Genomic DNA, 22,017 nt, shown 5'->3' with positions numbered 1-22,017 from the left:
GTCCATGGACGGACACAGCTCCTTAAATCTTGACAAGTGGGACGTCCCCAAGCAGTGTCAAAAAACGAGGGGTGGGAAATATATCAGTAAAAACTATTTTAACTTCACCCCAAAACAAGCAGAGCTCCTCAACGGAGGAGGTGCAACTTTAAACAGCCGCCGGCAAAAACTAGCGGCTGAAAAAAACATCATAAGATGCACTCACAGCAACCATGTAAATTCTGGAAAAAGCGTGAACGGACGAGCAAATCGCCGCCTCGCACACCTGTAAGACCGACGCATGATGTCGGAAAAAAAAAAAAGAAGCAACCCAGGAAGCACCAATTGCCCTGGTCGAAAGTGCCGTGACCGGAAAGGGGGGCCCGCCCCTTAGGAGCATAGGCCTGTATGACGGCCTGCCTGATCCACCGAGAAATGGTGGTCGACGAGACCGCCAGGCCCTTTTGTGGACCAGACACCGACACAAAAGAGTCAGAAGTTCCGAAACTGAGCCGTAGTAGGCTGGTATACCCGCAAAGCGCGTACCACGCCTAAAGTATGAAAGGCCAAAACCTCCTTCGGAAGAAGGGAAGGTCGCGGGCGCACCATCACCTAATCCTTATGGGGGATCAAGCATGGCGGCTTGCAAGACAAGACCGCCAACTCAGAAACCCCTCTAACAGAGGTAAAGGCCACTAAAGGGGCCACCTTCTGAGATAGTGTCAAGAGAAAATCTCTCTGATGTTTCCAAAAGGAAGGTTCCTGAAGAAACGAGAGCACCAGAGTCAAAACTCATGGGGGAAGAGATGGGCCAAGAGGGGAAAGTATATGACAAACCCCTTGTACACACAAAAAAAAAAAAAAGGGACCCACCAGGGAACGGGCCGCAAAAAGGCCACTAAAAGAACACAGCCAAGGCTGAAATCTGCCCCCAAACGGTGCTTTAAGCAATTTTTAGATCCAATCCAAGCTTTAAAAACAGCAGGACCCTGGACACCGAGAGTACGCCCGTGGACGTCACTCCATCCCTTCCCACCAAGAGAAGTGCGACGGTAGATCCTCCGGAAGAAGACTACGGTGCCCTGTTGAGATGACCGAGACAGACAGACCCTGGTCACCTAAAGTCTGGCTTCCAATAACCATGTTGAGCAAGTCAGTGACTGTACAACAGGAGGAAGTATGGGACCTTGAGACAGGAACCTCCTGCCCTGGCAAGCGCCAGGGTGCCTCCGCTACCAGGCGCCCGATATCAGCGTACCAAGGACGCCGAGGTCAATCTGGAGCGATTAGAATCATCGGGATCTCCTCAGCATCCACTCTGTGGAGCGGCCGAGGAAGCAACTACCATGGAGGAATGGCAAAAAAATCACCAATACAGACAACACAGGGCCACCAGCGCGACTGACGCGTCTGTACAAGATCACTAGACCTGGCCACTAACTTCGACACCCTTGCGGCGGAGACAAGCTGCCAGGAGATCCATGCCATGTGAGGCTCACCTCCTGCAAGGGAGCCGAAACACCCCAAGCACAAAGACCAGTCGCCCTGGTCCAGCATCTGGCGACTCCAGTAGTCCGCCTGCCGGCATACCTGATGGTAGACCGAAGCCACGGCCGTGGCGTTGTCCGGCTGAAACCAGATCGGTCGACCACAAGGAGAAGCATAGCCTGATCGCCTAAAATAGTAGGACAATGAACAGTAGACAGCACCTGGTATTCCCAGGCGGTCTCCCACCAGGCACTAGCCAGGCCCGACCCTGGGTAGCTACCGAGACCAGACACATTCAAGGAGGTGTGGTCATAGGTCCACGCAAGTCCAGCGACTCAGGGCCGACTGGACCCCCCAGTTTTGTGAACCCCCAGGTTCACAACCTGTGAGCTGGCATCCGTCGTAAACACCGACCACTGGAAGGAAGAAACAACTTCCCGGACCGAAGAGTCGGGAATCTCTGTCACCAACTCAGAGAGACTCTGACTAAGTGGCGCACAGAAATCTAATGATTTCAGAGACAAGAGATTTTTACCACCTGGACAGTAGTTCCCCTGGAAAACCAGGGTGTGGAACTGGGCATACAGTACCGCCTTGAAGGAGGCTACCCACAGACCCCGAACCAGCAGGCGCCCGGAGAGAAGACCAATTGCGTGATGCCAATACCTTCACCGCAGACTGAAGAGTCTGCAATTTCTCCAGGGGAAGAAGGACCTTTGCCACTGAGGAGTCTGGATCAACACTAGATACTCCAACGCTGAGTCGGAACCTAGCATGCCCATGATTTGAACCCTGGGTCGCACACATGGAGGGCAGGCTTGCTGCCACTGAGCTACACTTTCTGGCCTAAACGTTTAACGTCCACCCGAATCTTCGGAGGGTCCGAATGGGAATAACCCATCCACTAGGTCGGAGACAGAAGCTGCTCTCAGAAGAAAGTCGTCCAAGTAGCCAATGAGGCAAAGCCTCGCTGTCCCAACAAAATTCAAATAAGTGCGAGCTCCTAGCTGAAAACCCATGGTGCTGACGCCAGATCAAAAGGGAGGGCCACAGGCTGACAGAGACCCTTCTCTCATCATGAAGCACAGAAAAAAAAACACTGACATGTGCAAAACGGGACATGCATGTATGCGTCCCTGATGTCCGAGGACGTCAGGACATCCCCCGGATGAAGCGCAGCTACCACCGAACAAATGGATTCCATGCGGAACTACCCGACGTTCACAAAGGTATTTAGGGCCTGAGGCCCATAGAAAACCCCAAAACTCTCGTCCTGCAGGAAAGGTAAAATTACCTCGCAGCTTAGCAAATCCCACACTGCCCAAGGCAGACCGACGGGCCGGGAGAGGAAGACACAAGGACAGAGCTTTGTTCTGTGGATAGGAGGAAACCCTATCTAGTACTCCGAAGAGACCACCTCGCAGACCCACTAGTCAGAGAGCAGGGAGGTTTCACTGAATTGTGAACCTGCAAGCCGCCCCTCCCACCTAGAGACAGGGAGGGAAGGCTATATACATTGGCAGGATTTGGGTGCCGGCGTGATCGGCTTATGCACCCAGGGACAGATTAGTCCCCCAGCTGGGCCTTTGACGGCCTGGGAGGGTTGCCCCTGAATAATACACACACATAGTGTGTATGTATATTATGTAGGTGTATGCACACATGTCTTTGGAGGAAACCGGAGTACCCGGAGGAAACCCTGCAGACACAGAGAGCGACAATGCAAGCTCCAGGCAGATTGGCGTCAGTGTGTGGATTCGAACCAATGACTCTTTTGCTGCCAAGTAATGGAGTTAAGCACTACACCACCGTGTGCATAAAACCATTCTGAAACAGACGCCCTGGATAACAAGGGCGCAGCATTCAATGAAGCATCACAGACCTATATGAGGCCCAGGACCAGCTGGTCCGCTAGGCTAATAACCTCAGGAGAGAGTCGGTGCTCCTCCACTGTCTGGTGCAAAATGCTCACTCTGAGTTGTATACAGCACTAGGGGTCAGGACTACCCCAGGATGGTCGCCGAGCGTTCAGAACGCGGCCACAGGAAAATGGCCGGCACAATGTAAGCTGCGCCATAGCGCGGCTACGACAAAATGGGCACCAATGGGAGTTTTCAATGCAATTGAAAAACCTCCCAAAAAATGGCGCCAGCGTCGACTGAGACCCCAGTGTAGTGGCCACAATAGGCCCGCAAGCCAGACCCCAGCATGGTAAACATGGAACGGGTCAGTACTTCGGATCTTCTATCAGTCAGATCCATACAAGCGGGGGTTCCCGCCCGGCGGTGAGGGACTAAAAAAGCCCTCAGCGGCTTTTCTCATTCCGCATCTCAGAAATTATCAAAGAAGGGCACAGAAGGAAAAAACCTACACAGCGGTCTGATTTGTGTGATCCAAAAAAGACTGAGCCCTCGGCGGAAACCCAGCTGCACTATGCAGCTTAGGAGAGTCCCTTGCAGCAGTAAAAAGCGCACCCATAAATGCCTTATTCTGCCTTTTTTTTTTTTTAACTAGGTACCTGGTCCATGGCTCCATAACAGAGCATTCCCCAGGGGATAACGGAGGAAGGGGGCACTCTTTTACCGCCCGCCCGCAGTCCACCCCCACCCTGGCACAAACTGTGTCCAGGACTAACAATAAAAACTCTGTGGGAATCCCAGGTGCCAACACCTGCTGCCACCACCAGCATGTGGGGAAGGACCCAGATACTGACTCCAATATTTACATAGTGTGTATTATAATATGCACACCTGTCCATACAAATAGACAAAAGCTCCTAGAGCCCTATTCAGGGCCTCTCACCCACTTGCTGCGCTGACCAGGGGTAACCAGGGGACTCCCTCAGGAGGAGACTGCCCAGCGCTGCCTGTGAGGAAAAGAACCGTGAGGTAACTTTTGCAGGGACCTGTGTTTAAACAGGAAAAGCCTCCTAGGGCTGTTTTATTTAAGCATAAGACACAGATACAGCATAAAAAGCAAAACCATTACAGGTGTTGCCAATCAGTCAGCGTCTGCTGAAGTATAATCATAAACATCTGTGCTCATCACAGGGCTTTTTACCTCACAGGAAAGCCCAATACAAAAAAGAAAAAACACAGGCCAGATAACACAGTCCCCTCAGGAAGGCCCCCTGACAGCGGCAATGTTAGCAATGCAGCAAGGGAAAGGAGCAGGGAAGGGGAAGGGACCCCCGAACCCCAGGAATGCCCAGCCGTACCAACCCACCGAAGCAGGAGGGACTGTACTTACCTGTCCAAGCGAGGACTCGCTGACGCATTCCGGACAAAACTACAACCGAAATGGAGGTAGCTGTCGGCCCGGTCCACTGTGAGTGAGACAACACCACAGCCCAGTCATATGTGGACCTCGGAGCAAAGCTCACTGGCCCCCCCAGGAGTCATGGGGTATGGCGTGGCAGACCAAGCCTCTTTGCAAAGGTGTGCCCACGCTTGCTGGTCGGACTGAGTAGACTACAAGGATCTATATTATCCAGCCTGTCTCTCAGCCGACAGTTGAAAGAAGATTCTTCAAGAAAAAGTAAAGTAAAATAAAATAAAAATAAAATTTCTCCTCAGGGCGCTGGGCCCAAAGGGAGCCATACGTCCTTCTCCTTTGCTAGGCAGAACGAAACTGAGGCTGCAAGCTGCAGTGAGGAGGGTTATGTCTGGAGGGACCGCCCCCTGGGCGGGGCTGTTCAACTCTGTTAATGTAACATGTATTTAACTATTTAACATGTTTCTGCCTAGTCCTCTCCTGTAAACAGGGAACATAACCCACTTGTCAAGATTTAAGGAGCTGTGTCCGTCCATGGACGATAAGAGAAATTATTTTTAAGCGCCCCCGTTCCTTTATGTTCACGCACAAAGGCAAATGCACGCATACATAAACAGCAATCGCAATACACATGAGGTATTGCAGCGAACATCAGAGCAAGGGCAATAATTCTAGCACCAGACCTTTTCTATAACTCTAACTGGTAACCTGTAAAGGCTTTTAAAGCGTCACATATGGCGACCTAGTTTGTCCCCATTCCAGGAGCGTGTACATATTCAAGCATGGCGTGTTGGGTATGTATTTATCATCATCTTAAAACAGGGGTTGACAAATTTGCTTGGAATCTAGGAGCCAGGTAAAAAAGTTAGGAGCCAGAAAACGCGCCCCGTCCCGACGAGCTTGCGCGCAGAAGCGAACACATACGTGAGCAGCGCCCGCATATGTAAACGGTGTTCAAACCACACGTGAGGTATCGCTGCGATTGGTAGAGCGAGAGCAATAATTCTAGCCCTAGACCTCCTCTGTAACTCAAAACATGCAACCTGTAGATTTTTTTTAAACGTCGCCTATGAAGATTTTAAAGGGTAAAAGTTTGTCGGCATTCCACGAGCGGACGCAATTTTGAAGCGCGACATGTTGAATTTACTCGGCGTAACATTATCTTTCATAATATCTTTCATAATATAAAAAAAAATGGGGATAACTTTACTGGTGTCTTATTTTTTAATGAAAAAAAAGTGTCATTTTTTCACAAAAAAAGTGCGCTTGTAAGACCGCTGCGCAAATACGGCGTGACAGAAAGTATTGCAACGATCGCCATTTTATTCTCTAGGGTGTTAGGATAAAAAATATATATAATGTTTGGGGGTTCTAATTAGAGGGAAGAAGATGGCAGTGAAAATAGTGAAAAACATTAGAATTGCTGTTTAACTTGTAATGCTTAACTTGTAATACCAACGGCTCACCACCAGATGGCCCCTGGTTTTTTTGCCCCCTTCCAATTCAAGTCGCCAGGACCCTATTTCTAGTCGCCATGGCGACCTGGCGCCCGGGATTTGTCGAGCCCTGTCTTAAAATTTTACAAAATAATTGGATATTATATTGTATTTGTGTGCAATGAAATTCATTAAAGTGTATCTTTTCCAAAACATTTGAAAAACCGCTTCGCAAATATCGTGCGACATAAAAAATTGCAAAACTTACTATTTTGTTCACTAGAATCACTGCTAAATAATATAATGTTTGGGGGCTGCAAATTTTTTACTTGTAAACAAAAAGTGTAAGAAGAAAGCCTGGTCTTCAAGTGAATAAGTAAAAGCAAAACTTTTTTGTCTTTGTTTTCATTGCCGTCTGTGATCCCTTTAGGAAAATTTGCGCTTTTTGTCATGTTTGTGGATATCAAAAGTAAAAGTAACCTCTACATTTTGGGTTGCTCCCAAAATGGAAATGGAGGAGAAATATTCCAATGGGGACACTTCGCCAGTTCTGACTTCCTGTTCTGACTATGGAACAGGAAGTGAAGGGAAATCTCCCCAATGGGTCACAGATGGCAAAAAACAAACCTCCCTCATTCTATCCAAAATCAAAAAAGAAGAGTTTTACCTACTAAACTAACATAGAACAAAAATGTTTTTGCTTTAGATATACTTTAAAATTGTGTGCACGTAATAGAAGCCATATGCATTGGTTTAGATTATTCCTAAGGGCTCACAAATCATCTCAACTACATACAAAGCTAGTTGTGATCGGAGCCTGAATACTGGATAGTAATCAACGCCTTACCCCAACCCTAGCGACCTGAGGTGTGCCGTGGTCACCCGTGAGGGTACGCCTAAAAGAGGGCATACCCTATGTAGAAGTAATTTAAAAAAGAGGGACTGGGTGGGTGGGCACCCGGAAGCAGCGCCGACGTGCATTGGGAGAAGAGGGCGAGCATATGAAGCCCCACGCTCCTCCCACAAACCCAGGCAAGCCAATGGCTAGCCTTAATACTTGTGATCGGAGCCTGAATACTGGATAGTAATCAACGCCTTACCCCAACCCTAGCGACCTGAGGTGTGCCGTGGTCGCCCGTGAGGGTACGCCTAAAAGAGGGCAAAAGGACACCAATTTAGGTACAGTAATAGTTTAATGGCAACTTGAAACAGATACATGCTTAAACCAATAACAGCTCAAAAGCCTGCCTAACCTCTGCGTGGGGATCTGGAATGTAACGCTGGAAGCACGAGGACCGCCAGCGGCCCATGTACTTGATGACATGAGCCGGGACCCCCTGTCTGGAAGCTGCAGAAGCAGCACCGATTCTAAAGGAATGTCCTGAGAACCTATTCGGGTTAAACCCCAACCTCCCAACCAGAATCCTTATATGGGAAATGAACTGGGATGAGGAGAGGGCCAAGGTAGGAAAGGGAAGCAAGGGGCTCTCAGGCAGAGCTGCGGCCAATAAACCCACAAGCCGGTCCAAAACCTTCACCGGACACCAGGCCATGTTGGAGCTATAAAACTTTACCACGAACCCCTGCCCCACCTGCCTAGTCTTGTTATTGGGTAGCTGCAAAGAGAAATGATCCGGCCACCTGATGAGATCCCCTTTGCGGAGCGCCGGGGAGTCGGGTCCTGCTCTGGCAACCTCCCCAGGCCTGAGGAATCCGAAGAAGCAGAGGAATACTGCTGCCTCCAAGACCAAACTGGGACCCACCCCGAACGGTGACAGGGCCAGTAAATCCGCCAACCCCCGCACCATGGACCCCGAGATGGGCAGACGTGTCACCACCGGTCTTCCCTGCGCCTTCTGGATACCCCTGAGCATTGCCCTGATGGGATAAGCCGCAAAAATGGACGGCGATGCAGGTTGAGCCAGGGAAAAATAATGCTGGATACCTGCTAAGTACACCTTGATGGTACTATGCGACAGACCTAGACCATCATGACAAAAAGCCATGAAGGCCAACATGTAACTGATATCATGACCTCTGGCGCAAGGATGAAGGGACGTAAATTTGCAAAAACACCTCCAAGCCGTCTCATAGGCCCTGCGTGTGTTACTGGACAAAGACCCATGGATAAGTTCCGCTGCCCGACACCCGAAGGTTCTCAGTCCAACCTCAGCTGGGCAAATAGCGGCACCGGCAAGCCCCTCCGATCCGCCTCCGGATGCTGCCGAAAGAAACGAGGGAAATCAGACCTGGATAATGCATCTGCCGCCCCATTGTCCACCCCGTTGATAAACTCCCCCCGAAAGTCAAAATTAAATCTGAGCCCCAACCAGGTCAGCCTGCGCATAAACGCCATGATAGCAAGGGAACCTGACCTCCCCTTGTTAATGATAGCCGCGGTGGCAATATTGTCGGTAAAAAACACGACCGTATGGGCAGACCACGAGGGCCCCCAGGTATATGCTGCGGCCACAATGGGGATAATTTCGAATAAAGCGGACGTTCGGGAAAATCCCGGAATCCCCGCCACTTCCGGAGGCCAGGGCCCAGCGAGCCACTGCCGCCCATAAATGGCCGCAAAACCCACTGATGCAGCGGCATCAGAAAACACCCTGGGGGAGGCTGGGGTGGGGAGTCGGATGAACAAGGACACCCCATTCCAGTCCCTCAAGAACAAATCCCACATGAGCAGGTCTGCCCTAGCATCGGCCTCCAACCGCACTCTCGAGTCGGCCTCCTGAAAGAGCGGCAGGAGAGCCAACAGGCGAGACACAAACGACCTACCCTGTGGGATAATACGCATGGCGAAATTCAGCATGCCTAAGAGAGACTGCAACTCCCTCTTAGAACATACTGGAGATCTCACAAAGCCATGGATGACCCCACGAATCCTGACCAGCTTGTCCTGTGGCAAGCTAGCAACCATTCGTACCGTATCTAACGTGATCCCAAGGAAGGTGACTGTGGTAGCTGGACCCTCCATTTTGTGGGCAGCCAAGGGGACATTCAGATCCCTGAACAGATCGGTAAGTGTGGCAAGATCCCTGGGCGCCTGAGCCGGGCTCTCCAGTACCAAGAAGTCATCCAAATAGTGCAAAACCTTACCACACCCCAACCGCTCAGCCAACACCCAGTTGAGTGCAGAGGCAAATGTGTCAAACAGCCACGGGCTACTTTTGGATCCAAATGTCAGCTTGGTTGCAAAGAAAAACTGCCCCCGCCACTTCATGCCGTACCACTGCCACAAAGACGGCATGATAGGGAGGAGCTTGAAGGCATCGAACACATCCGCCTTGGACAACCAAGCTCCCACACCCAACTGTAATATGTGCTGGATGGCAGAGTCCACGGAAGCGTATTTCAATGCAAATTCCCCCGAAGGGATGAGGGAGTTCAAACTGGGTATGGGTGATGAATGAGGAGCAGACAGATCATACACCAAACGATATTTATTCGAAAATTTCCCCTTCACCACCCCAACAGGACTCACCCTCCACATGGCAAATGGTGGGAACAAAAACGGCCCAATGATGAAACCCTTGGCCAACTCCACCCCTAGCAACTCATCCACCAATTCAGGGTTAGTGGTAGCAGATAACAAATTACCGCACTCATGCGACTGCGACGGAAGAGAAATGAGGCCAGTATGAAAGCCCTCCTCAAACCCTTCCACCAAAAATCGCCTGAGCGCTTGCGAAGGGTGATGCGCCAACCAAAAATCCAGCCGTGGAATGTTCACTACACCTAGTCAGGAAGCCCCTGCAGGCTTGATCGGGCAAGCAGTTTTGGGGTGTGCCCTAAAACAAATTGCACAGACGTGCAACAATCTGCACTGATTATAGTTGCATGTCGTGTAGTTGTAATTATTACACAGTTGCGACTTCCCTAGGACATGGATAGGCCTGCCAAGCTTGTCAACTAAGCCCGACGGGCCTGAAGAAGAGCTGCCTGACCCAGGCCTGCTGGCCCCAACTGCCCCCAGATGCTCAATATTAGGACACCAGTTAGCCGTGTGGGCCGCAGACTGGCAGGTGGCACATGTTGGAGACTTTTGGCTGGCAAAATGCCTGCAGAACAGCTCAGTATCGATCACGCTCCAACATGACACCACCTGGAACTGAGCCCACATGGCCGCGACTTTGGCCGAGAAGGATCTGTGATAGTCGTAAAACGAGCTACCGCCATACTTGTGGGCCAAATCTACGATCTTATGTAAATAGAGATCCAACTCCTCCCTCCTGGCAGGACTAACCCCACAAATGATGTCCCTAAAAATCCCGAAGGCCAGGACGAACTCGGCGATGCTAAGTTTGCGGTTCAACCTGGGATCGCGAGTCCTGAGGACCACCGAGACCTCCCCGCATGCATACGCCTTATTCTCCACTACATCTTGTGACGCAATGAGGAGCGAGGCCAAGTTAACGTCCTTGCCTTCTAGAATATCCTTCTTCAGGTTAGCTGGGATAAAATGGGCAGGGGAGATGGATGGTACCGTACCGAAACTAGCGGGAACCGCCAGAGGAGACGGCCTCTCTGTGACCGCAGCAGGGACAGCCGACGGCCCTGGAATCGAGACAGCTGATGGCCCCGAAATCGGGACAGCCGACGGCCCTGGAATCGGGGCAGCCGACGGCCCCGGAATCGGGACAGCTGCCGGGACTACCACACCGGCTGGCCGAGCCTCCAAGACATCCATCCTATCCTGCAACAGCTGAACGGAGGTTGAAAGAGTGTTCAGCACCGTATGGATCTGTGTCAAAGCGGTGAGCAGGGATGCTTGATCGGTACTGGTAGATGGCTGCGGTATGGACTGCGTGGGAAAAAGGAGTCTGAATAACTCTGCCTTTCTGGCTGAGGCCGCGAAAGGAATGCCCCTGGAACGGAGCTCGGCCATGAGCCTGGGAACAGTCCAGTTTCTCAATGATGGTGAGCTGCCGTGCTCTGAACCCCTAGATGGCGTGGCCGGGATGAACGCAAGATCCTCACTCTCTGACACGTGGGACATGTTCACGACCTGTGAAAAAACAACCAACAAGTCAACTACGCCACCCGACAACCCCGCAACTACCTAATGTATGGTGCAACTATCGAAGACATGCGCATGACAAACTAATGACCATGACCCCCTGCGTGAATGTAGCGCGAGCCCGAGCACCTGTGGCGCTGCACAGGTAATTAAAAACGCACACTCAGGGCTTAGAACCTACAGACCGTGGTAGGCAGAAATAGGCATGTAAGTGTGATGCAACGTATGACGTATGAACGCACAGGCGAGTCGATTGCAGACAATCAATTAAAAACGAAAACTCAGCCCGTACTGATCCGAAGACGTGACGGATCTGATTATGTGAACCTAACTAAATCCCCTCCAAAGGAAAATAGACACACCTCGCCGCCGCCGACACAGCTGAATCCACCTGTGAAAAAATATCACGAATAATTAACAAACGATGACCGCCGTGCCGCCATCACCCCCCACCCAGAGTGAACGTGCTCTGCGGTGGAAAAGTGACCCTGGGCAGAATGCACCCAGTAACCTGTGCCTGCCATGTGAGAGGCCATGGCCCAGAACTGCCGTGCGGCCGTGGAGCCTGTCGATGAGCCAGATACCGGTATGCTTGAGACCTAACCCAGCACATCACTGTGTTGCGCCAGAGTGAAGCTGTGTTAAGGAAGCTATGCCCTGTGCCCCCCAGAAGCCAAAGGAGTGGCACCGCGCTGCCGTGACCCAACGTGAACACCCTCCCCCTAAAAACTCCCAGAGTGACTAAGCGGTGAGTATGCGTGGCTCAGAGGGGACCGACTGATGGTGCACTGTGGGACTACAGGTCCCAGCAAGACCCATGACTCTTGCAGGGAAACACCGCTCACCACCGCCGCCCCCCAGCGATATTCCCCAAGCTAAACCTGCCCCAGTAGACTACTATGTAGAGCCAGAGTGAAGCCGTGGTCCGTGACCTGTGTCCCCCTGAAGCCAAATGAGTAGGCACCGTGCTGCCGTGACCCAACTAGGTAAAGTATGCGGTTCAGAAAGCAGACTGATTGTGCAACTATGACTCCCAGCAAGACCCCAGAAGCTTGCGGGAACAGCCGCTACCAACCCAGTGTACCCCTGAAGCATAGGTCAAGACTACCGACACCGTGCCCCTCCCCGCAGCACTTACCTTTATGCCCTGCAGCGATACTGACCTGCCGGGAGAAATAAAGACACCCTGCGCGAGGGGCGGAAGAAACAAAATCATACCGATCAATTAACAACACGCCCCCCCTCACCACAACCCCCTACCCGCCCCCCCCTATACTATACAGTAGTGAAGCCTCAATACCACCATTATGTATGCTTCATTCAGTCAATATACCATTGTAAAAGATTACAGCTGCAGCATAACAATCCTTTCAGGATTCCCCTTTTTTTTTTTTTTTTTTATGGTCAGCAGCAGAGTGTTTGGATCAGGCAGCATGCGTTTGTTTGCCTAGAGATACACTTGAGACATCTGCTGAGCAACCTGACCCTGAGGACTGGATTCAGGCGTTTCCAGCCGAATAGTATATGTACCCCATGGAACTGCCTGGACCAGCCCCCCCTGAACCGCCAGTCGTCCCCCCCCCCAGACATACCTGACCCTACCAGGGCGAGGTGAGGGAGCACGCACGGAGGATGCACCAGCCGGGATGCAAGACACGGAAAAAGGGGGGGGTCAAGCCCACACACCCGCCGACGCGGCCGAATGCTGTCCGCCGACGGCGTTTGACCGCCCACGCTGTCCGGAGCTTACGAACGGACGGAGGCTCCCTGGAACCGGAAGTGACGCGTGCTGACCCCTGCGACCCGGAAGCAGCGCCGACGTGCATTGGGAGAAGAGGGCGAGCATATGAAGCCCCACGCTCCTCCCACAAACCCAGGCAAGCCAATGGCTAGCCTTAATACTTGTGTTTTCCTAGGAGATCCCACTGTATTAGGCTAGGTTCACATCTGAGCTGGTATGGGAAGATGTGTAATCGCAGAGGAAAACACCCTGCTACTTAGGGGTATCATTAATCTTAAAAGGCACCCCAATGCACTGGCTATAACACTGTCTTCTGAAAAGGTGCAGGAACCTTTTCAGGTTCTACAGCAGCCCGTTGTGCCCGAGTAAACATGGCCATTGGGAAACCGTGTAGATGTGAACCAAGCCTTAGGGCTGATTCACACCACAATCTCTGAGTTCAAGGTGCGTTTTGCAAAGTTTGTCTTCCCACTCCAGCTCAGAAAGCTATTTAGCCGCTGGATAGCTTTTACAGGTAGGGGGACCCCCTGCAGGCTCTCCTGTGCAGTCTTGGAAGCCAGAGATCAGATACCATAGAACTGGCCATGGACCGCATGATCCGCGGCCATCTCTATAACCCTGGGAGGCCAGAAGCAATGTCACAACGGCACTTTCAACTTTGGCAGTTGTAAACACTGCCATTGTTTTCCCCTAGAAAGCAGAGATGCGTTTTTTTTTTTTTTATCCCATGCTTTCCAGGGCAAAGGAGAGTCGCCATTAAGAGGATCTGTCATGCCTTATTCCTACTACAAGGGATGTTTATATTTATTGTCCATGCACACTGGCTTAAACAAACGTTGCTTCTAGAGGAGTTTAGCGTTTTGCCTGTAGAAGCAGCTCAATGTTATCCTATGTGTTCATGCACATTAGAGCATTTAAAGCGTTTACAGGTAGGGAAAAAAAAAGAAAAAAAAAAGAAAAACACAATTCTGTTTTTTGTTTTTGCCTTCTAGCAGAAAAAAACACTAAACACCTGTACACAAGCACTCTATTAGCACTTGTTTTCTGCCAAAAAGGAGGGACAGTGTATAATTAAAACAAATAAAATTCGATTTTTTTCTGGAACGCACTGGAAATGAAAACACTGGTGTGACGGAACTATGCCATTGAAAACCATATAACCTACTTTCCATGCATTTTTGATGCAGAACAAAAATGCCCTGGACTGCATGTGGTATGAACTGGCATTTAAGCCTAGGTTCACATATATGCGATGCGGGAAGCAGCGCGATTCCAGCACTGGCTCCCGCATCTTTCCCGCAGGCAGTTCCGCTGCGGGTGTCAATACAATGTTAATGACACCTGTAGATCAGATCGCAGTGCAAACTGTGAACTTGCACAGGAATCAGATCACATGCGATACAATTCTAGTGCTAGGGGGTGGCCCTGCACTGTTTTCCTGAACTCGCATTGCACAGACATTGCATGCGATCAGCACCGCAGTGCGATGTCGGTGAGTGAACCTGGGCTCAAGCATCAAAAATGTACCAGAAAGCACTGAAACACATCAAAAAGCACGGGACCCCAGTACAGTGGGGGGGAAAAAACATCAAAAAGGCGTTAAAAAAAGCGTAAAAGGGTGTGCATGCAGGAACAGTTCTGGAGTGCATTTTTTGCAGTATTAACCAGCCCCCAAGGCTTTAAAGTCAGCAGCTACAAATACTGCAGCTGCTGACCTTTAAAATAAGGACACTTAAAAGCGGGAGTTCACCCATTTATAATTTTTTTTTTTTTCTCCCCTTAGCTTCCTGCTCGTTCGGTCTAGGGGAGTCGGTTATTTGTATTAAAATATGAGCAGTACTTACCCGTTTTCGAGCTGCATCTTCTTCCGTCGCTTCCGGGTATGGGTCTTCGGGAGCGGGCGTTCCTTCTTGATTGACAGCCTTCCGAGAGGCTTCCGACGGTCGCATCCATCGCGTCACTCGTAGCCGAAAGAAGCCGAACGTCGGTGCGGCTCGATACTGTGCCTGCGCACCGACGTTCGGCTTCTTTCGGAAAATCGTGACGCGATGGATGCGACCGTCGGAAGCCTCTCGGAAGACTGTCAATCAAGAAGGAACGCCCATTCCCGAAGCCCATACCCGGAAGCGACGGAGAGGATGCATCTCGTAAACGGGTAAGTACTGCACATATTTTAAAATAAATAGCCGATTCCCCTAGTAAAAACTAGCAGGAATCTAAGGGGGAAAAGTGCCCTCTAAGGGTGAACCCCCGCTTTAACTGTCCAGGGTTGCCCGTGATGTCGGCACCCAAAGCCGGTCTATCCCTCGGCTCTCGGGTGCTGCTGCCATCTTTGGTAAGGGAGTCAGGAAGTGAAGCCTTGCGGCTTCACTTCCTGGTTCCCTACTGCGCATCCCTACGCTGCACGTTCCCACTGGTCACTACTGTCTTCTGGGACCTGAGTGTCTCCTAAAAGACAGTGGGGGGGGGGCAGAGAAGGCGCCGGACGTGGCGTAGATACCCACAGGTGGCTCGGGTAAGTGGGAGCAAAATACCTGTATTAGACAGGGATCGCTCCCCCTGAAAACGTGCCAAATGTTACACCGGAGGGGGGGGGGGGGCGGCGGCGGCGGGGTGTCAAAGTAGAAGTTGCATTTTTGAGTGGAACTCCGCTTTAACATGGTTAAATGCATAAAGTGAATCCAGCTTAAAAGTGCACTGGACTACGTGTGGTGTGAAGCAGCCCTTACTTAGGATGTGTTTATAAATTATTGAAGTGCATTGCATGTAACAGGCGCCCATAAGTGTACACAGGAAGTGTACAGGTTCCCAGTGGCCGTTAAAGACCAGCAGTTCCGGAAGGAGCCCCGTATAGTAGAGGCCGCTGTTATTGTTTATATGTAGAGCGGAGGAGGCGGGGCCGAGGATTGCGGCCTATTCCACACGCGGCCTACACAAAGGGAGCGCCGAGCTCCGGCTCACTCCGCTCTCCCAGTCACAGTGCTGAGCCACCAATGCGCTCCCAAATAAAGAGGGCAATAAGCCTCATACAGAGACCGCCGCATCTCACTACAGCAAGCACCCCTAACCCGGCATATCCCTCCCTACTGCCCAGCCCACTATGCCTATGGAGGCGGGAACCTGCGCCAGGCCCTGCTCGAGGCACACCAATACCTGGTTGAACTCCTCGCCCACGTCCGCGTAAATGTCTATATGATCCACTCCGTCCGCCATCATCCGCCTCGGGTATCCGTGCGAGCCAGACTCGGGAACGTCGCGAGCTCGCGACCGAGATGGAAGCAGAGCCAAGCGGGAAGGCTTACGTCACTTCCGCCCTCCGGTGCACAATAGGAAGGAGAGGCGCACACAGAGGGCTTGTTTGAATGGGAAAAACTTTATTCATAAAAGTACAGTTAGCCTCACTAAGACATAACATTGCAGCAGTAAGATGATGACAATGTTTTTATATGCCGTGTTTTTGTTTGTAGTACTGATATAATCACAGCCTAATTAAAAAAATATATAGATTTAGGAATGAGTTAGGAATTAACGTATAACTGAAGGCAAAACCTTTTTAGAGTTAGGAGAGGGATTGGATCCCTTATAATGAAGCGTTACCCCCCTCTCATTAGTCGTGGTGACCGTTATCACCCAAAGGGATACCAGAAAAAATGCCACATATTAAATGATCAACGGAACAGGAATAGAGGGGGAAATCTTTCTTCCCATGGGGACACTGTCGGTATCAGGGATCCCCCCAATGGGATGTAGGTGGCAAAAAAATCTGATGGCTTCTAAGCCTCCTGTTCACATCGGAGCCACTTTTAATACGATCGCTGGTGTTGCATCATTTTGAAAAAGTAGTTCCTGCACTGCTTTTGGCGATTTTTGGGTGCGACTTGGAAGACATCTGTGCAGCTTCGGAGTCACATTGACTTGCAGTTTTGAAATTGTGTGATTTTGGATGAAGTTGAACGATTTTAAAGCTGCAGTCAATGTGAACGAGGGGGGGGGGGGGGCTTTCTCTATCCATAAGTAAACAGATCTGCCTTCAGTTCTATTTTAAACCCTTCCTGCCTGCTGCTGCTTTTAAACTGGGGGGATGGGGAGCAACATTGGCCATCACACATGACCAAGAGCCCTTATTGATGACTCTCAATCATAACAAAGCTGGTAGCTCTCTGTTAGGGCTCATTTACTCTTGCTTCCGCTTCAACACACGTTAACGACTATAACAAAAAGAAAAAATATTGCGCACACCCAACCTATAGTGCATACATCAGCTGCGTCTCAAGTGTGCCATACAGCACAAAACAAACATAGTAAACAAAGGAGACGCGCTATTTAAATGTGATAACAGAAACACCAATACTTGTGAAGGGAGGAGACGCCTTGACCGTCACCGCGTTTACACGTGTGAGGATCCGGATACTCCGGACGCACGCCCATACACAGGCCGGGCGGCTGTGTTTTATTATCTGTTTTTATGTTCGCTTGAAGCCTGTTTTAAAGTCTAAAATGTAAGTAAGCATTTGGCTACTTTTCTTTTTTAATAAAGTCTGCGCAGTATCACGCTATGTATGTTCCCTGGTGTTTCTTTACACATGTTTGGAGCTGATTGCTGGTTGCCAATGAATGGGAAGTCCTATACTAAAGACATCATTATTGGAGGATTGATCATTGTGGCTGCTGCTGTGGATCTGTTACCCTTTATGCTGTTACTTCACTGTGTTGCGGTAAGAGTCAGTAATATCTGTGGTGGAGGTCTCCTGTCCGTCCTGATCACAGTGTGGTTTTAATCACTGACATCTGGGATTATCTCATCACCATATTTTTGGACTCCTTCAAACCTCTTGGCTTGCTCACATTCCATCTGTGTTTCACTACCGTGGAGATATTCATGTTATTTTAACAGTCACTTATTATTTTTGTATTTCACACGTTAACGACTAGTTTACTCTAAGGCCGGGTACACACGAACAAACATGTATGGTGAAAGCGGTCCGTCGGACCGTTTTCACCATACATGTCTGCCAGAGGGCTTCTGTACGATGGTTGTACACACCATCGTACAGAATTCCGCGCGTAAACAATACGTGGGGCGTGTCCGCGGTGTCGCCGCGTCGATGACGAGGTTTCGCCGCGACAATGACGCAGCGACGTGGGCGGCCCGCCTTTAAAATGCTTCCACGCATGCGTCGAAGTCATTCCACGCATGCGAGGGACGGCGGGCGCCTGGACATGTACGGTAGGTCTGTACTGACGACCGTACATGTCCGAGCGGGCAGGATTCCAGCGGACTGTTTTAAAACAAGTCCAGGAATATTTGTCCGCTGGGAAAAGGCCCGGCGGGCAAATGTTTGCTGGAATTCGGCCCGCTCGCGCCCACACACGACCAAACATGTCTGCTAAAACTGGCCTGCGGACCAGTTTCAGCAGACATGTTTGGTCGTGAGTACGGGGCCCAAGGATGAGCTCTGGCTTGTTCGCATAGAACACGTGCAGAGCCCGCCAGGAAGTGTGCACGGCGCTGCGCTAATAACAGCCAGGGAGACATTTTACGATCCCTGCAGCCGAGCATCGGGACAATGTCTCCCTGGCTGTGATTAGCACAGCGCCGTGCTCACTCCCTGGCGGGTTCTGCACGTGTTCTATGCTCATCCTTAGTTTACACTTGCTTCAAAACATGGCTTCGGACAGGCTTTGTTAAAGCTCTCTGAACTCCAGTCAAATCTCCTGTCACTAAATAAAATGGTTAGCTTACAGTCCTGTTTACACCTGCTTTTGCTTCCAAAATTATACCCCATGTAGTTTTAATGGTGCTTCAAAGTGTCTTCAAAGCCTCCAGTGAAGTCTATGGGAAAGCTTGCTTGAAGCTTCATCGAAGTCCCACCAAAGGCTCATCAAAGCCCCACCAAATGCTCATTGAAGCCCCAAGAAACCTCACCGAAGCCCCACCAAAGGCTCACCGAACCCTCAGCAAAGGCTCATCGAAGCACCAAGCAAAAGCAGGTGTAACCAGGACTGTAAGCTAACCATTTTATTTAGTGGCAGGAGCTTTGACTGGCGTTCAGAGAGTTTTAAAAAAGCCTGTCCGAAGCCTTGTTTTGAAGCAAGTGTAAACTAGCCCTAACTGTCGCTGTGCTGTGAGCAAACTCTCAAAGAAGAGCAACCAAACTGATAAGAGGCATGGAGGAGCTCAGCTACGAGGAAAGTTCAGTTAACTCAGTGTTTCTCAATTCCAGTCCTCAGGCCCCCCCAACAGGTCAGGTTTTCAGGATTTCCATTATTTTGCACAGGTGATTTGATCAGTTTCACTGCCTTAGTAATCACCACAGCCTTTTCATCTGAGGGAAATCCTGAAAACCTGACCTGTTGGGGGGGCCTGAGGACTGGAATTGAGAAACACTGAGTTAACTGAACTGATTTAATTTTCTCTTGAAAAGAACCAACTAAAAGGGGAAATGATCAACATGAAATACTTAAAGCGGTTTTAAAAAAGAGGATATAGCGTGGTATGGTCAGCTGGGGCTGACGTGTGGATCCGATGCGTTTCGTCTCAAACGGACATCAACTGGGTGCATCTTCCATAGCCGCCATACGTTATGTTAGATATACAGTTGTTGGGTGTTGTTTTGCAGCTTTATCACTGTATTTGTCACATATTTATGACATTTCAATGTGTCAGAATATTTTTCACTAAAGGTTTGATCCACCCATTATGAATAGCCATAAACTTATGGTTTCATTATAATCACTTTTTTGATTGATGGGTTTTTCCATTGATCTACTTTCACAGCGCTACACTTTATATTTTATTTCACCATTACAATTTTTGTCTGATTGTTGTGTTTAGCAGCTACATTTTCTGTTTTTGGCGCAATATTTACCTTTTTATATTTCTCGGATGAGATTGCTTTTTCACATATTTTCACATTGCGCTATATTTTTTCTAGGAGCGCGGTTCAATCAATTTAATATTGACTTGTTTTTTTCATAAGTTTTTATTTTATTATTTTTACATTGTCTCTTAAAAAAAATGTAATAACTATGGCCCGGATTCAGAAAGGACTTACGCCGACGTATCTATTGATACGCCGCGTAAGTCCACAGATGCGCCATCGTATCTATGCGCCGTATTCTTAAAACAAGATACGCCTGAATTCTGGCTCCATCCGACCGACGTAAGTCTCCTACAGCCGTCGTATCTTGGGCGCATATTTACGCTGGCCGCAAGGGGCGCTTCCATTGATTTACGCGTTGAATATGTAAATGAGCAAGATACGCCGATTCACAAACGTACTTACGCCCGTCGCAGTAATCTACGCCGTTTAGATAAGGCGTACGCCCGGCGTAAGTTTACCCCTCATAAAGCAGGGGTAAGTCATGTTAAGGTATGGGCGCAGGAACAGCGTCGTATTTTACATCGTTTACGTAAGTCGTACATGAATGGGACTGGGGGTAGGTTACGTTCACGTCGAAGGCATTGAGCCATCGTATCTTAGGGAGTATATGCAACGTGATTTTGAGCATGCGCCGTTCGTTCGGCCATTCATTTACATGGGGTCACGCTTCATTTTAATACAGCACGCCCACTACCTGCCTAATTTGAATTAGGCGGGCTTACGCCGGCCCATTTACGCTACGCTGCCGTAACTTAGGGAGCAAGTGCTTTGTGAATACTGGTCTTGCCTCTCTGTTACATCGGCGTAGCACATATATACGCCGCTCTACCTGAATCCGGCCCTATATTGCTATCAGAAGGGAAAAACAAAATGCATTGTGATAGCATGAGCAATGACAGGTACTCTTTACTAAGGAATCTGGTATCTATTAGAACCCAGATCTCCCCTCTGCCCTTAAAAGCATCAGATCAAATCAAGATCCATTTGATCCGATGCTTTCCCAAGCCTGGCGAAACCGGAAGTGGCTAAATACTTGTCACTTCCAATTTCTTAGACCATAGAGATGATCAGGGAATTTCTGGTCCCCTGTCATCTCTATGGTCAACTGGCGAAAATGCCAGATGCAGTCTTGGGCTTCCCGGTGGAACCCCAGAAGAGGGGGTTCAGGGCCACCATATGGAACCATAAGCAAGTATTAATATTTTACTTCCTAATGGAAGTGCCGATTGACACTTTAAACAAGCTTATAGGAGGCTTCAGAACTTCTTGAATCTTGTTGAAAGTCTCATAGCAACTTGCTTAAAGTTGCAATCAATTCCAGTTTCTGTGTTCAACATTTACAAACTGAAGTTAAATGGTATTTTATAAGCTTCAACAAAGCTTGCTGAAAACTGCAAATGCTTTTTCAAAGCGTGCTTTTTACACTGCTCTAATACAAGCCGAAGACCGTGTGAAACAGCCCTTATGAATGATAAACTAGCCCAGTAGATACATTTACTGCAATTAGTACAGATGATCGCCATCTAGTGGCCATATATCATTATTACAGGTTGGAATATATCTACAGTAATCATCCTTTAATATGAGAGTTGTACAATTGGCATTGAGCTCCACGTCGATATAGGGGTAAGCACATATATGTGTATACAGTGTGTGTCTATATATATATATATATATATATATAAAATATATATGTGTAGCACCCTCAAGTGTGCTAGAAGTATAGTACATGTTTTGTGAGAGTAGGTCAATTTCCAGGCTTGGCGGGAAGCCAAGCCTGTGTGTGTTTTAGAACACAAAAAACAAACTCTCCTGCGCACGAGTGGATTGTCAAGCAATCAGTGATCCATGGAAAAAATGGCAACAACGGTGCCACCCGCTATGCTGCCCTTCATGGATGGGGATATCCTAGTAGCAAACAAGAAAAGAAACAGGCGCACCAGCCTAGCGTGTTACCGCTACAACAAGTTTAATAAAATATAATATTTAAAAAACCTACTCACGAAAATGGTAGAAAGAATAGCAGTATAGGCTTAATCGACATAAGCTGCAGTAAGTTGCCCTCGAACCACACTCCAACAGGTCATGGGGAAAGTGAAAAAGGGTCCTGCTGGGCTCTGATGAAGAAGCTTTGAGCTTCGAAACGCGTCAGCCGTGGGGGTGACCCTTTTTCACTTTCTTTATGACCTG

The 22,017-nt window shown here is 49.4% G+C and overlaps 1 protein-coding gene across 6 annotated transcripts in view; it reads right to left on the bottom strand.

The window, feature by feature from the left end:
* Positions 1-16,267, bottom strand: part of CPSF6 (cleavage and polyadenylation specific factor 6) — a 52,058-nt gene extending 35,791 nt beyond the window's left edge. For 4 of the 6 annotated variants that reach the window (XM_040344033.1, XM_040344032.1, XM_040344030.1 and 1 more), the window contains exon 1: positions 16,097-16,266. In XM_040344033.1, coding sequence (XP_040199967.1) covers positions 16,097-16,159 — 63 coding nt within the window. In that variant the 5' untranslated portion in view covers positions 16,160-16,266. Of the gene's footprint in view, positions 1-16,096 lie in introns of all 6 variants that reach the window. The other 2 variants (XM_040344034.1, XM_040344029.1) reach the window with 2 other exon arrangements.
* Between the last annotated feature and the right edge of the window lie 5,750 nt (positions 16,268-22,017).

Source organism: Rana temporaria, chromosome 3 (genome assembly GCF_905171775.1).
Source record: "Rana temporaria chromosome 3, aRanTem1.1, whole genome shotgun sequence".
NCBI lineage: Eukaryota > Metazoa > Chordata > Amphibia > Anura > Ranidae > Rana > Rana temporaria.
Note: the sequence above shows the minus strand (reverse complement) of the source record. Positions and strands in the feature narration are given on the sequence as shown.